The following is a 14,071-nucleotide window of genomic DNA, read 5'->3' as shown; positions in this document are numbered from 1 at the left end:
TATTTGGAGAACTCTTTGCGACAAAACCTGCACCGTCGCCTCATCCGGCTCCAGTCGCGGGCCGCTGAAGAACCCTCAAGCTCATCTGCATTCATCAACGCGTGAAACAGGCCACAAACACCATGGTTGGCTTTATCGGTTATATGCGCCCGTCATTATACATTCGAGAGTACTGGTCATGGGGGATACGCTATCGCTGGAGTAATTGGGGACGAAAGAAGGTCGAAGCTTAGACGGGCCGGGATGGCCAAGTGAAGAAGGGCAAGGTTGTCGGAATTGAGTTTGGTTCTCCACGGTTACGGAGTATACTTCGCCCAGCTGATCTGACTACAGCCGTATACAACGACCTCGAGTGCAGTGCAAATAGTTCGTAGCCTTTCTTTTCGCCTGTCCTGATTCAACAAATAACTTGATCTCAATAATCTCCATATGCTTAGATGCATTCGTGTGCCGAAGGCTCTACCTGCGAGAGTGGGTGTCCGAGGATCAAAGGTCCACTGACATGTCCCCGGTTTTGCCCCGGGGCTCCGCTTTGATCGACCTGCCCGAGGCTGGGGTGGCCAACGCGGCGTTCTCGCACTTGGTCTCCAACCTATCCTTCCCCGCCATCCCCTGACGACAAGTTTCTCCCCAGGGCCAAGCCGCTGCCGAGATTGCTGGTGGTCAATTCAGACGAAGAGAGCCTCAGCAGTGCGACAGTGCATGGACCGCGAGAATGCGAGATTTGACTCGACAGGAGGCTCCCCTTCCAGAACCAGGATCGTGGGGATTTTTTTGCTGGTCTAAGCACTAGCTCTAGAATCCATCATTCAGTCCTCGATATGCTTCGAGCATCTTCACCACGAGCACGATAAGAACCCCCTCCCCCGCTCCCCCCCCGCAAAACTATGCTGTCCAGCCTCCGTCTACCGTCCATGCCGCACCTGTCACGTACGATGCTTGGTCACTTAGAAGGAATGCAACGATGTTGGCAACCTCATCTGCGGTTCCTGCCCTTCCCAAAACTCGTGTTGACGGGGAGGCAGCGCCTTGTGTGATCCTCCTGATTTCATCAGACATGGCCGTTGCAATTGTCCCTGGTGCCACCGCATTCACTCTGATCCCTCTATGCCCAACATCTCTGGCAGCGGCTTTTGTCAAGCCCATAACCGCGTGTTTACTGGCCGCATAGATACCACTTTTATCGACGCCACGGAGTCCGGCGACGCTGGATGCGTTGACCTTCAATGGATCGGTGACCAGTCAGTAAAAGATTCCACAAATTTCTGTCTTTCTCCAGTTCGATCCGGATTATTTCCGACGATGAGTACCTACGATTGAGCCCCCATCCCGCATATTGTTTAATTGCTCCCTCATGCAAAAGAAGACACCACTAGCGTTGACATCCATGATTGCATGCCAGTCCTCGTCCGAAGTGTCGCAGAGAGAACCCAACCGGATGATTCCAGCGAAATTGCCCGCCCCGTGTAGTTGGCCCAGTCGGTCGACCGTCTGTTGGATCCAGTCTTTGACTTCGTTGCTTTTGCTTACATTGACTACCGTAGCAATGTGACCTTCACCTTCCAGAGATTTCAGCGCAGCTTGAAGCGCGTTTTCCTGTACGTCGGAAATAGAAAGAATGGCGCCCTGGCTAGCCAGAAGTCTTGCAGTCGCCAGACCAATACCCGAGGCGGCTCCTGTCACAGCGAACTTGTTGGTATGTGGTAAGTATCATTCTTCCTAGACCTGGTCATTTGTGGAGTGGGAAGATACATACAACTCTACCCTCCAAGCCTGTCATCGTTACCTGTCCGAGAGCTCAGTCGTGGTGTGTACCGGCTTGTGTTAACATCCAATGTGCGAGGTGACTGGGTTTTCACTACTTTCGTTATTGTTGGAGGTCCACTGCTGATGGATACGTTGACAAAGTGAGAGCACAAAGGTCGTCAACGGCCTCGGTCATCACCACAAATTACGCATAAAATTTGCGGAGCATGTCCTAAATCTAACCTTGAGTATCAGGCCTGGGCTTTAGAAGCTATGGGGTGAATGCTTGTCTTGGGCGTGCCGCAATCGGCTACCAGGTACGTCTCAACCGACCACGAATGGTGCCGTAATTGCGGTACCCTTCACTCCCGCAGTCCCGACTCTCACGCCGCAATCCTAACAGTGGCCGGATCCTTCCCTCTTTCTGTAGGCGTGGATAGCCAGTTGTTCCGGCGAGAAAAAGCCTTTCTTCGAATTGATTGAACATAAGGGACAAGTTAGGCCCCGCCAATAAGAAACTAATAAGCTTTATTCATGTCCATCCTCTATGGCGTAGTAGATGGGAGTGCATTCAATGTCGAGATAAGACAGGTAGACACCCAATAAAGAGCCTTGTTACTGCCTTACTGAACAGACTCTTAGGTTGCGTTGGATAAGGGAAAATTCTCACTTGAGCAAGAGATCAATCGTTGTCTTCCATCACCATCAAGAGCTCTATGCACGACCATTTCATCAAAATCCACTATGAAGACAGCCATCATCACAGGAGCATCGTCTGGTATCGGGCTCGCTCTTACACGTCATCTTCTCACACTCAAAAGTCCACGCTGGCGCGTGATTATGGCCGCACGACATCCTCCACATGAAGCCCTGGACATCGACCCGGTCCGGGCGTTGTTCGTTCCAACGGACGTTTCCTCATGGACAGACATGACGGCTCTGTTCGAGACAGCATGGGCCTGGACTGAGATAGCAACAGATTCTGCGACAGAGAGCAACAGGATTGACTTTGTTGCCGCCAATGCCGGGACCGACGACAAGGAGTCAATCTATGCTCCGATGAACCTTGACGTCGGTCCAGAAAAACCTGACCTCACATGTGTCGAGGTCAATTTTCTGAGCGTGTTCTATGCGCTGAAGCTTTTCGTATACTATGCTCGCAAGACAAGAGCGTCCATGATTGACGCATCCGACTTCAACCCCAAAATGGTCATCACAGGGAGCTGTGTTGGACAATATCCGTTCGTCGTCGCGCCACAATACTGTGCAGCTAAGCATGGAGTCGTCGGACTAACACGCTCCGTGGGTCGCAAGCTGCTGGATGACGACAACGTGGCTGTCAACTGCGTGATGCCAGGATTCGTGCCCACCGGGTTGGCGTCTCCAGAACTTCTTGCCGCATGGCCTCGGGAGCATCAGACATCAATGGACGCCGTGATCAGAGCATTCATGGAGTTAATCGACGACAAAGGCCTAGTCAAACAAGATGGGTTGAGTAATGGAACGTCGGGAGTCATCAAGACCGCTCACACGGTCGAAGTGGTTGGCCACGATCTATTCTATCGCACGGAAGTGGAAAGTGCAAATGAGAGCATGGCATTCTTGAGAGCCCAGGCAGAGCCAGGTGGGCTTTGGCAATCTATGTATCGAGAATAGGACACGAATTGGATACTGCCAGGGCAGGAACGGTTAGAGTTGACAGCTTTCATAGAGAGGACGCTGTGTCCGGTGCACTACACAATCGATGAGTTTTACTAACCAACGTGCATCCATTGCAAGACAAACTAATTCAATCCCCCGGACTCAACTATTTTCATCAACTTCAGCACTATCTTGTCATCTTTTCGAGAGAAAGAGAATTTTTCTCTGCGAACCTCCTCGAGAAAGCAGTCGCAATCTAGCCTCTTCAATTCCAACCTCAATATCGAAATTTCAAGGTGTATCCTCCGCCTCTCCTGCAGCGATCTTGACATTCCGTGTAGTAGAAGTTTTCCAAGCAGGTTTTCCCGAAAAGAAATACTCGTCGATCTGTTCCAAGGTCAAACGTGCAGTCTCGGGTACGAAGAAAAATGTCAACAGCAGCATCGCAAAAGTCACGCCTAAGATCAGCATCTAGTCAGCCTCAGGTAACAAAGTATGTCTTTTTGCTTCGCTGCTCGAGTGAGATGCTTTGGACACAATGGTGAACATACCGGCATAGAAATAGCCCACAGTAAGACCCATATTGCCGTAATCCACGCTGAGCATGTAAGGACCATAGAAGCTTGCAGCGAATCCAAAAATCTGATAGATCGTAGTGGTAGACGCCTGACCATAGGTGCGAAGGCGGAGACTGTGTTGTTCTGGAGCAGCAATCCAGACGCTGGTGCCGATAAAAAGGCCAAATAGGTAGGCCCACAGGAAGAGAAACACAAGGAGGATGACCTTGGCCTTACTGCTACTCTGGCCTAGCGTGGATCCAACGATTGCTATTATCAGCATACACACGACCATGGTGCTGTAGCCGCAGAGCATGGAGAAACGGCGACCACCGTACTCGACGACAAGAGGGCCAAGGAGAGAGCCTGCCATCGTACAAGCCGCGATAATGAAGTTGTTCAGGAACACATTGGGAACACCGACTTTAGCGAGGAAGATGGCTCCGTACGGTCCGGTGAATTTGCTCCCAGTGATGGCCAGGCCAACCATGATTAGGCCGGAGGTAAAAGTACGTCTGAAATTGCCTCGACGGTAAATCTCAGTCCAGGTCGACGACGATGCGAGCGTCGTCTCCATCTCGATATGGCCTTGTACATCTTGAATCTGGAGTAGAATATCTGGATGGTCGACGGGGCGAGCGTAGAACCAGGCAAATGATCTTTTTGCGGCTTCGTCGCGACCCTTGGTGAGGAGCCACCGTGGTGACTCGGGAAACAGTAGTACACCAAAGCCCAGGATGAATGACAACGGGATCTGGCAGATGATTGGGATCTGCCATGCCAGGTTGCTGTGCGTGTAGGTCGAGGAGCCCCAGCAGACGGCCGCCGCGACGGCGTTGCCAGTGCCCAATCCGACGTTGTACAGAGCGAGAAGCATACCACGCTTCCTGGCCAATGTGCACTCTGCTCCGTAGACGGGGGCTGCAGCAATGATGTGACCCAACCCGACACCCCCGATACATTTACAGGCGAGGTATGCCGTGAGATTTCCGGCCGTCCCAAGCATCCCTGCCGCGCCGATAGCTGCCAGGGCGGCACCAACTTGAATAGTTCCTCGGCGCCCAAGGAAGTTGCCTACGACGCCACTGATCGCTCCGCCCAATGCGATGAAAAGAAGAGTCAGGGATACGAGGCCTTGTTGAAGAGCGGTTTGCGAGCAAACTACCGTGGTGACGCCGGTTATAGAATCAGTCTTGGGTCCACAGTGGCCAAAGGACTTTTTGTAGGATGCCATCTGAAGAACAGTGCCGCCATAACCTGGACAAGTCGTCGTTAGAAGAAGCGTTTGGGGGAAGGCAATGTCTCGTCAGCTTACCGAGATCGAAATTGAAGATCCATCCAGCCAGAGCAATGAAGGAGGAGAAGGCGATCATTTGCCATGTGGTTTTCTGACGGGCGACGGCTGCGGCCGGCTGTGCCTCATTGTGAGAGTGCTCAATGGTCTCAATGCCATCCTTGTGGATCTCTGTTCGCTGCGAAGTCATGTTGGAAGGCTTTAGAGGTTGTAAAGAACCTGGTGGATGAAGGAATGGATGGAACGAGCCACGAAGGGTTTGGAATGGAGAAGAATGAAAAACTGGAGGTGGTGCGCTGGCACAGGACTTATAATGACTTTCTATGGTCACACAGTACAGGAGCACGAGGCGAACTTTCAAGTATAGAAGCAGAAATCAGAGTCAACCATCAGCATTACTGACCCCAGGAGCAGCGCCAATCATCTCTTGGACAATCATCAACCTTCCGTCCCTGTCCCCGCGCGTCAATCTCATGGATTGATCCCCCATCATGCTCCCCGCAGCATTCCCCACGCTCCAGCTCCTGTAGCGGACATCCTGCCCCGGCCCACGATTGTCAATGGTACCGCAATCGCGGCACTCGCTTCGATAAATCGGCTGGACCTAGCGTAAAAGGTTAATGAGGTCCCTCCTTTTCTCCAAGGAGGATCTGGGAAAGATTTGTTTGTACTCCGTACAGTACGGATGAACTGCTTCTGAGTAGTTTTTTGTGCTTGGGCGGAGGTGCTGGGGAAGTCAGATTACTGCCGATTTCTGAATCAATCATGTGTTTGGTTCGCTGGCTCTGGGGAGTGTCATACCAAGGAAGGAAGCTATTTCAGATGTGACCCTGGTTAAAGCCAATGATGTAGAATTTTGATGTCAATAGAGACAACTACAAGTTATTCTTCTGTTTAGAGAAAAGCAGCCGCCGCGCATTGCCAAAAGCTACGTTGTCTCGATCCTCCTTCTCAGAAAACACCTTCGGTAGCCACTCATCATGGTCCTTGGATAGCCCGGTCACGATCCCCAGTGGCGTCCAAGGAAAATCTGTGCCGTAGAGAATCCGCTGAGGCGAGACATGCTGTAAAAGACCTGTCAACTGCTCGGGGAAAGGCCACCCTGCTGTATCAAAATAGAACTGCCGATTCAGCTGAGCATTCACTTTGTCGTAAGTCATTTCATCTCCCAGCCCGACGATAGGACTGGCACCACACATGCGACGAATCAAGGGTGGTAGAGCACCACCACAATGTGAGAGAATATACGTGATGTTTGGGTACTTGGTGACGGTTCCAGAGATGAACAAGTTGGCCGCTGCTCGTGCTGTCTCGAAGAAAAATTCCAGCATGGGGCGAGGAATGTTGACCAAGGGGCTAGCTGCCTGACCCGTTCTCAAGCAAGGTGTAGTCGGGTGGATGAAGACAACGCTCCGGTTCTCATTGAGGGCAGCCATGACTGCATCAAATTCCGGATCGCCCAGATAAGTTCCATGATGGTTCGTCTCGACGACAACACCGTCAGCATTGAGATCATTAGGGTCGAATATCGCCTTGATCTCTTCCAGGGTTCCCGCAACATCAGGGAGAGGGGTCGAGGCAAAGAATCCAATTCGATCAGGACAACGCCGTTTGAAGTTTGCAGCCTCAACATTGCATTGCCGTGTGACAACCCGTGCTAATTCATCGTTGCCCTGTACGAGATGTGTACCGGGAGAAGTAATACTGAGGTAGGCCTTTTCGATATCGAGCGAGTCCATCATCGCGAGATGCGATTCCTCTGACCACGTTGGATATCCTGGCATACCATCAGGATGGGCGTGGCCATTTTCGATACACGTCTGGCGATACTTTTCTGGCACGTAGTGTGAATGCACGTCGATCTTCTTTGCAGGTGCCATGTTGAGTTGGGTTCAGTATGCGGTTGAGGACGAAGTGTTCGAACAGCAATATAAATGACTTAGACAAAGTGAGGTCTAAATTTTAACCATCAATTGACCTCGCTGACAACAAAGCGGCTAGCTACTTTATTCTAGGTAGCCAATCCTTCACGGAGATGTCTCGAAGATGAAAACTTCACTACTCGCGTCTTAGGAGGGGGGCCTGCATTGGACTTCCGGGGAGAGGTCGGTACAGCAAAGAGGTGCAAGGGATATTCTTGTCTGAAGCAGTTGCCGCAATGATGGTGTTCGTGACCCGCAATTTTGCGGGACGCTATCAAGGGAGGGGAAATGGGGATTGGGGTTCCAGACCCCTTAGCCAACAGCCTCGCGGGAAGCGCACAGCACCATCCAGACTGTGGCCATCTCGTATCTTCAATTAAAAGAGTACACATAGCAGCGTGTGCAAACACTGCTGCTTATCATTGTCGTCGCCGTTCAACCAAGTGTTTGTCGTCTTCACCATCCTAATATCTATTGCCTGAATCATCAACAAAACACTTCAATTAAAGCAACAATGGTGGCAGCGCCCCAGGCCTTCTCAAAGATAACGTCCGAGTCCATCCAGAATGACAAGGCTCGACATAGTCAGCATCCTCCAGCAGGCAAACCACTGTTCTCTGAACGCAAAGTTCGCATCATATGTATCGGTGCCGGTGCCTCGGGTCTATGCTTCGCCTATAAACTGCAACGATCTTTTCGGAACTTTGAGCTGATAATATACGAGAAGAACCCAGCGGTCTCTGGTACCTGGTGGGAGAATACCTATCCCGGGTGAGTTTGCCTCCAGGCTATGTACCTGCTATCTAACGGCAAAATCAAGATGTGCTTGCGATGTTCCTGCTCATAACTACACCTTCTCCTGGGAACCATCGGTAGATGCCACCGCTGTCTATGTCTCGTCACAAGAATTATTCCAGTACTTCGACAGATTTGCGACCAAGTATAACCTGCACAAGTACGTCCAGCTAGAGCATCAGGTCATTGGAGCAAAGTGGAACGGAAATTCGTGGAACGTGGACATCCAAAACCGCACGAATGATCACGTCTTTCAGGCACAATGTGATATTCTGATCAACGCTTCCGGCATCCTGAACAACTGGAAATGGCCGATTATCCCCGGTCTCAATGAATTCAAAGGACAGCTGTTGCACAGTGCGAATTGGAATTCAAATGTCGATCTACACGGAAAAACGGTGGGGTTGATTGGGAACGGGTAAGTGGTCGAACTCTTCCCGACGAATTTCAGCATATTTCAAAGTTTCCCATGACTGATTATCATCACAGGTCTTCGGGGATCCAGATATTGCCCGCTATTCAACCTGAAGTCAATAAAGTAGTCACCTTCATCCGAGGCGCAACCTGGATTTCACCAGTCCAGGGACTCGATCAACACAACTACACCGAGGAAGAACGGCGCTTGTTCCGCAACGAACCTTCCCAATTAACGGTATACCGTAAAATGAACGAGACCAGTATGAACTGCCTCTTCGGAACCTTTATCAAAGGGTCCAAGACTCAGCTCGACACCCGCGTCGACCTGACAACAAAGATGCGAACGAAACTAAAAGGTACAGGGCTGGAATCCAAGCTCATCCCACAGTGGAGTCCTGGCTGTCGTAGATTGACGCCAGGAATCAACTATCTCGAGGCCCTCGGTCAACCGAACGTGCAAGTGGTCGCTGGGGAGGTCAGTCGCATTACAGAGACTGGATGTACCGACAAGAATGGTGTCTCGCATCCACTGGATGTATTGATCTGTGCTACTGGCTTCGACGTATCGTTTAAGCCTCGCTTTCCCATTGTCGGTTTAACTGGGGATCTGCAGAACCAGTGGGCAAAGGAACCAAAGAGTTATCTAGGAACTGCGGCCGCCGGTGTACCCAACTACATGCTCTTCTTGGGACCCAACTGCCCTATAGGGAATGGTCCGGTGCTACGAGTTATTGGTAAGAAGAACCACTGATACGTTGCAGGCGCTCATCCCCCAATCATCAATGGAGCTTCACTAACTTACTCCCCCTCACAGAGGTCCAGGCCGATTACATGTTACACTGGATCGATCGTTGGCAGACGGAGAACATCCGCAGCTTCTCTCCCAAAGTGGCCGCGGTGGATGACTTTGTGGAGCACGTCAACGACTATATGAACTGCACCGTGTGGACGGAAGACTGTCGGTCATGGTACAAGAACGGCACCGCGGACGGCAGGGTCACCGCCCTCTGGCCCGGTAGTTCCCTGCATTTCATGGAGACAATGGAATATCCTCGCCACGATGACTTTGATGTCACTTACAATGGCAATCGTTTCTCGTGGATGGGTAATGGCTACAGCCAGACAGAATTGGACTCTGGTGCAGACTGGGCTTATTACATTCGTGATGCAGATGATAGCCCTGCCCTAGGGAGGTCTATGCGCAGAATCGCAAAGACTGGCCGAGATGAAAACCACACAAAGGAATCAGTTACTGCTGAGGAGAAGAAGCCGACGAGTGAAGTTCGAGAGATTCAAACGAATGGTCCTATAGTTGCTGCGTAGGAAGAAGTAAGTAGACAGGAAACATCATCGTGTAGGTTAGAAAGCTTTTAGTTAAAGAAGGGGGCTCTATGAAGCAATGCCTTCTTCTTTTCTCTTCATGGTAGTTAGCGGGGATGAAATGGGAGATGGCAGTTATAACGCTAAATGCGAGACTTGTCGTATTTAATATTGTAGTTGTGGTCGCTAGATAAGCGAATTGATATCTCATAGGGTCAGGCACTCCGAAGAGAACCAATCTATTAATTCTAACTACACCACGACCCGTTCTAGATCCTTCCTGATATCGACATATGTAGAGGTTGCATATATACTATAAGTGAAACCCTTAACACCATCGAACTCGCTGTCTTGGTAAGTGCACTAGGACCGTTTAGAGTGCATCCAGTTACGCGGAGGGTTCTAAGAAGTCATGGGAGGGTCAAGGACTACGAGGACATCAGCAAGTGGCTGCCGCGGATCAGGTGAAGCCGAAATCAATTCCTTTCAATTAGGAACATCTACTGTAATATCGTGTGCAGTTAATGGCCATCAGAAATTCTCCTATATGATAGAGGGAGGTGAGCGGACCTCAAGAGCGGCGTGGCGCGGGTAAGACGCCAAGGGCGGTGGGCAGTCGATTTACCATCTCTTGAGCCGCCAATAATCGTCCCCTTTGATCGGGACTAATCTCATTGGCAAATTTCTGATTCGGGCCAAAATCGAGAGGATCTGGGACGGCGAAGCGCCTGGTGCTGCCCAAACAAAAACAAACGGCCCCCAGTTTCGTGTGTCTTGTGGCTGGTTTCAGACCGACTTGTGCAGCACGAGGTGAATAAAGCCTACTAGAGACGCCCCCCGCCATCAGCTGAAATTACCTTCTTGCCCTCTACTTCTCTTTTCCCTCTTCTTGTCACTGACTGCGACTTTCTCAAAATCAGATCTACCCATTATTACCGAAGGATTCATCGCTTAGCAGGGATTCATTCTTTTCCATTATTGTCTTGCTGTGGCTGCGCTGCCCCCGACTCCATAACTGACTGGGCGTTCTTTTACCCCACCTCCAGCCGCCAGATCGATCACCGAGTTTCCCGACAGGGCTGAGAGAGATTGAGAGAGATTCACTAGCGGAGGGGTGAACCGTTGAAAGACCGTGCTCGCCACGTCCGAAAATGCCACGAACAGCATATTACACCGACTCGGAGGATGAATACGTGTTGATGCCAGTTCGCAGTCATGCGGAGAGCGAATACAGAGGACGGCGACGGCCAACACGAGTGGTGGAGAGGGTCGTGGAGCCAGAAGAGGTGGTGATCAACAATCATCTGGTGGTGCCTGGCGGATCACGCCCTCGTGCGGCCAGTACAGGAGGAGGGCAGGCTCCCATGACCATCAATATTGCTGCCTCGGATCGTGGACACAGCAGAAGCCACAGCCGCCATCGTCGTGATTACGAAAGTTGTTCCTCCGGCTCGGATCACTACAGCGCACGGTCCAGGTCGCGACACCGACACCGAGATCGACGACCGGAAAGCAAAGTGTACGAAGATGACCTGGCGTATAGCTTACGTAAAGAGCTGGATCTGGCACGCCAACGCCGGGACGAGGACAAATACAACAGGGACCGTGATGCCGACCGAAAGAGATGGCAGGCGGAGGAGGAAGACAAGAAGAGAAGGAGGGAGAAAGAGAAAGAGGCCATCTTGCTTGAGGCGAAGCTAGAAGAGGAGAGGAAGAAAAAGGCCGCAGAAGAGCTGAGGCAGAAGATCCTCAAGGACGAAGAGGAGAAGCAAAGAAAGGAAAAGGAGAAGAAGGCCGAGGAGGAAGAATTCGAGAGGAAAGTGAAGGAGAAGTTTATGAATGCCGGTATGCTGGAACCCCCTTGTGATAATTATTATCGTCGCGGTGGTGGTGGTGGTGGTTTTGGCCGCTACTGGTAGTTATGCCTGGTGTTGCCACTGATCTGGGTTGTTTCTGGTCTATTCTGATGGGAGCATCTTGCGATGCGCATCGGGGATCACAGTGGGTATGGGCATATCGTGCGACTAAGCCGGTGCCGGTGCTAGTGATGTCGCTGCAGGCACTTACTTCCCTTCATGTGACGACGATTCGAGATATTTTGATGAGAATGGTTGGCTAATTCTTTTTGGTTTGTGTGACACTACAGGCTACAGTCCCGAGTATATTGAGGAGATCTTGCACAAGAAGAAGCAGGAAAAAGCCAACGCGGCGCTCGCTATTGATCTTCACCGCCCGACGTACATCAAGGTCAATCGAAAGTATCTACATCCAGACACGTTGGATTATTACGGGTTGCCTTGGGAATGGGATTCGGTGAGTCGTTCTCTTCTTTTCCCGCTCTTCCATTCAAATGGTTCCTGTTGTTTGTCGAAGGCGGGAAAGTGCCGAAAAGTTGTACAATAATATGGCGTTTGTGTGAACTGCTGATGGTTACACCGTCAGACGGGCGCCGGACTTGCCTGTACCATCGTGAATCAAGCAGGAAGCCTGTGGGGATCTTTAAGTTGGTCGGGTGGTTGGTGTTGATGTGCAAACGAGCAATGTGCTAACCAGGCCGGCGTTTTTTTTACTCTTTAGCGTGACACGGAATACATCATCATCAAAAAGTACATCGACAACACCTTCCAGGACGAACTGTTTGAACACACACGGCGATTGAAGGAACGAAAACTGATCACGGGTCCGTACGTCAAGGAGACCAAGACCATCACGACTCTGACACCCAACGACCACTCGTATGTCAAGAAGGGTGACAAGATGTACGTTGTGCGCGAGAAGAGTAAGAGTCCCAGTCGAAGTCGGCGAAGTAGTTGGATGTTCACTTGAGCTGTGTGAACCACTGACGTGAAGGATGATAATGGAATGCACTGGACCGGGGAGGTCTGGATAGTTGATGGTATGAGGCATCAATGGGTGGCATAAAGCCACGGATGCAATCTCCAACTCACTCAAGTCCCTGTAACGATTTTTACGACCTCAGGTTTTTTTTTTCTTTAGGTACATTGGGTTTGGTTTTGGTTTGATATGATTTGCACGCCAAGAGTGATTGATGATGGTGGCCTTTTTTTGGCAAGGGATTAGATGCATGGCGTGTGCTTGAATCTATCTTTTACGCTAGTGCATATGTATGTACTCATCCATCAGGAGTAAATCTGTACCCAGCATGCCGTATTGGCGAACGTATTGTATTGAAACGCGCTACCTTGTACGGAGTACGGAGTGATTTGCAAGGTGAGCATTGTCACCGGTGCTCCATAAGTCACGAGAGTGTTTCGGGGCTCGCGGCGCCAACTCGTCCTCCGACGAGCGAAAGACGTAGGCCGACTTCTGTCGATGTGTTGGCTAGCCTCGTGCACTTTTTTTTCCCTTCCAGTCTCGACACTTTGGAGGGTGGAGGTCACGGTCAAGTGCCGACTGCTTCGTCTACCCTCCTCAAATAATTCATTACTCCGTAATACTGGAGAATGTGAGTAGTAGTGGGAGGCGTGGTAGACCACACTAGACACCTTTAGTTAGGTAAGTACCTAGGTACCTTGATACCTAATAGGTGCGGTTGCTCATGACCATAGTCAAAAGCCAGAGGTACCTTGTGGAGGCGTCCGGTGGCGAGGGGCACTTTATTGGGCCCCGTGGACGAGGTACCCCTCCGTACCATCCTTTGTATCGAGAGGGGTCTTTCTACCGTGGCGAGCTTGGTTTTTGGTCTTTTCGCAGCTCAAAGAGATGGAGGAAGTAGAGAGGGCGCATTCTTGGATCTTCAGTGAGTGAAAGAAAGAGAGAGCCCTTTGTGATTGTGATATTGTTGGTAGACGATTAACAAATTACCTCCTTCACAGTGTCTCGGTACGTTGGTAGATCGTAGAGGTACAACAAAATTCATGTTTTTTGTACGGCAAAACCAATAGTACATATGTACAAGTACATTCGCCGGCCGTACCACGTTACCTCAAGTCTTGTTATCTTCCGGCCGTCCACACTTTGGGTTCTTTGTATCTTGTCCATACCCACCAACATAGATACCAAGTACGAGTACAGTACAGTACACTCTGGAGTACAAGGGGAGTAGGTACCCAGGTATGTACTCCAGTCTAGCGAGAGATTTAGGGGCATCATTCGTCGCCTCGAGGGCTTCGAGGGTTCCACCAGGGTGGCGATTATCGCCTTGTTGTCTGATGAAAATCAGAACTTCCTACCGTGTTAGGCAGTCGAGGGCCCCGAAAAGGGCAAATATGGACCGAGAGAAGGAGGGGGGAGGCAGTTGCCTCGTGGCGGCGCCCTGGCAAAAAGCGGGCAAGGCGGGCACTATGAGATAGCCTCTTGATCGGTAGCTAGTTTGACTTGTAGAGGAGGGGAGAAGACAGGATATCCACGAAAGGTGG

General features: G+C 50.8%; 2 protein-coding genes across 3 annotated transcripts; one reads left to right on the top strand and one right to left on the bottom strand.

The window, feature by feature from the left end:
• Window positions 1-885: 885 nt before the first annotated feature.
• Window positions 886-1,780, bottom strand: PV06_05351 (uncharacterized protein; the record flags this gene model as incomplete). The annotated part of the gene is made up of 3 exons (XM_016406347.1): window positions 886-1,221; window positions 1,315-1,689; window positions 1,757-1,780. 3 exons carry the CDS (start codon window positions 1,778-1,780, stop codon window positions 886-888), a joined length of 735 nt encoding a protein of 244 aa, XP_016264553.1.
• An 8,699-nt stretch (window positions 1,781-10,479) lies between these two features.
• On the top strand, window positions 10,480-12,827 carry PV06_05350. Of its 2 annotated transcripts, XM_016406345.1 has the most exons (3): window positions 10,480-11,537; window positions 11,839-12,005; window positions 12,270-12,827. In XM_016406345.1, exons 1-3 carry the CDS (start codon window positions 10,844-10,846, stop codon window positions 12,516-12,518), a joined length of 1,110 nt encoding a protein of 369 aa, XP_016264551.1. In that variant the 5' UTR covers window positions 10,480-10,843; the 3' UTR covers window positions 12,519-12,827. The 2 variants fall into 2 exon arrangements, with proteins under 2 accessions (XP_016264551.1, XP_016264552.1); XM_016406346.1 differs by having other exon boundaries at window positions 11,839-12,827.
• Window positions 12,828-14,071: the final 1,244 nt, after the last annotated feature.

This window comes from Exophiala oligosperma (assembly GCF_000835515.1).
Source record: "Exophiala oligosperma strain CBS 72588 unplaced genomic scaffold supercont1.4, whole genome shotgun sequence".
Lineage (NCBI taxonomy): Eukaryota > Fungi > Ascomycota > Eurotiomycetes > Chaetothyriales > Herpotrichiellaceae > Exophiala > Exophiala oligosperma.
The sequence above is the reverse complement of the archived record's forward strand: the minus strand, read 5'-3'. Positions and strand labels throughout refer to the sequence as shown.

Coding starts and splice junctions, on each gene's coding strand:
- PV06_05350 (XM_016406345.1), top strand. CDS start 10,844: ATGCCACGAACAGCATATTACACCGACTCGGAGGATGAATACGTGTTG. Junction 11,538..11,838: donor GGAGAAGTTTATGAATGCCG/GTATGCTGGAAC, acceptor GTGACACTACAG/GCTACAGTCCCGAGTATATT. Junction 12,006..12,269: donor TGCCTTGGGAATGGGATTCG/GTGAGTCGTTCT, acceptor TTTACTCTTTAG/CGTGACACGGAATACATCAT.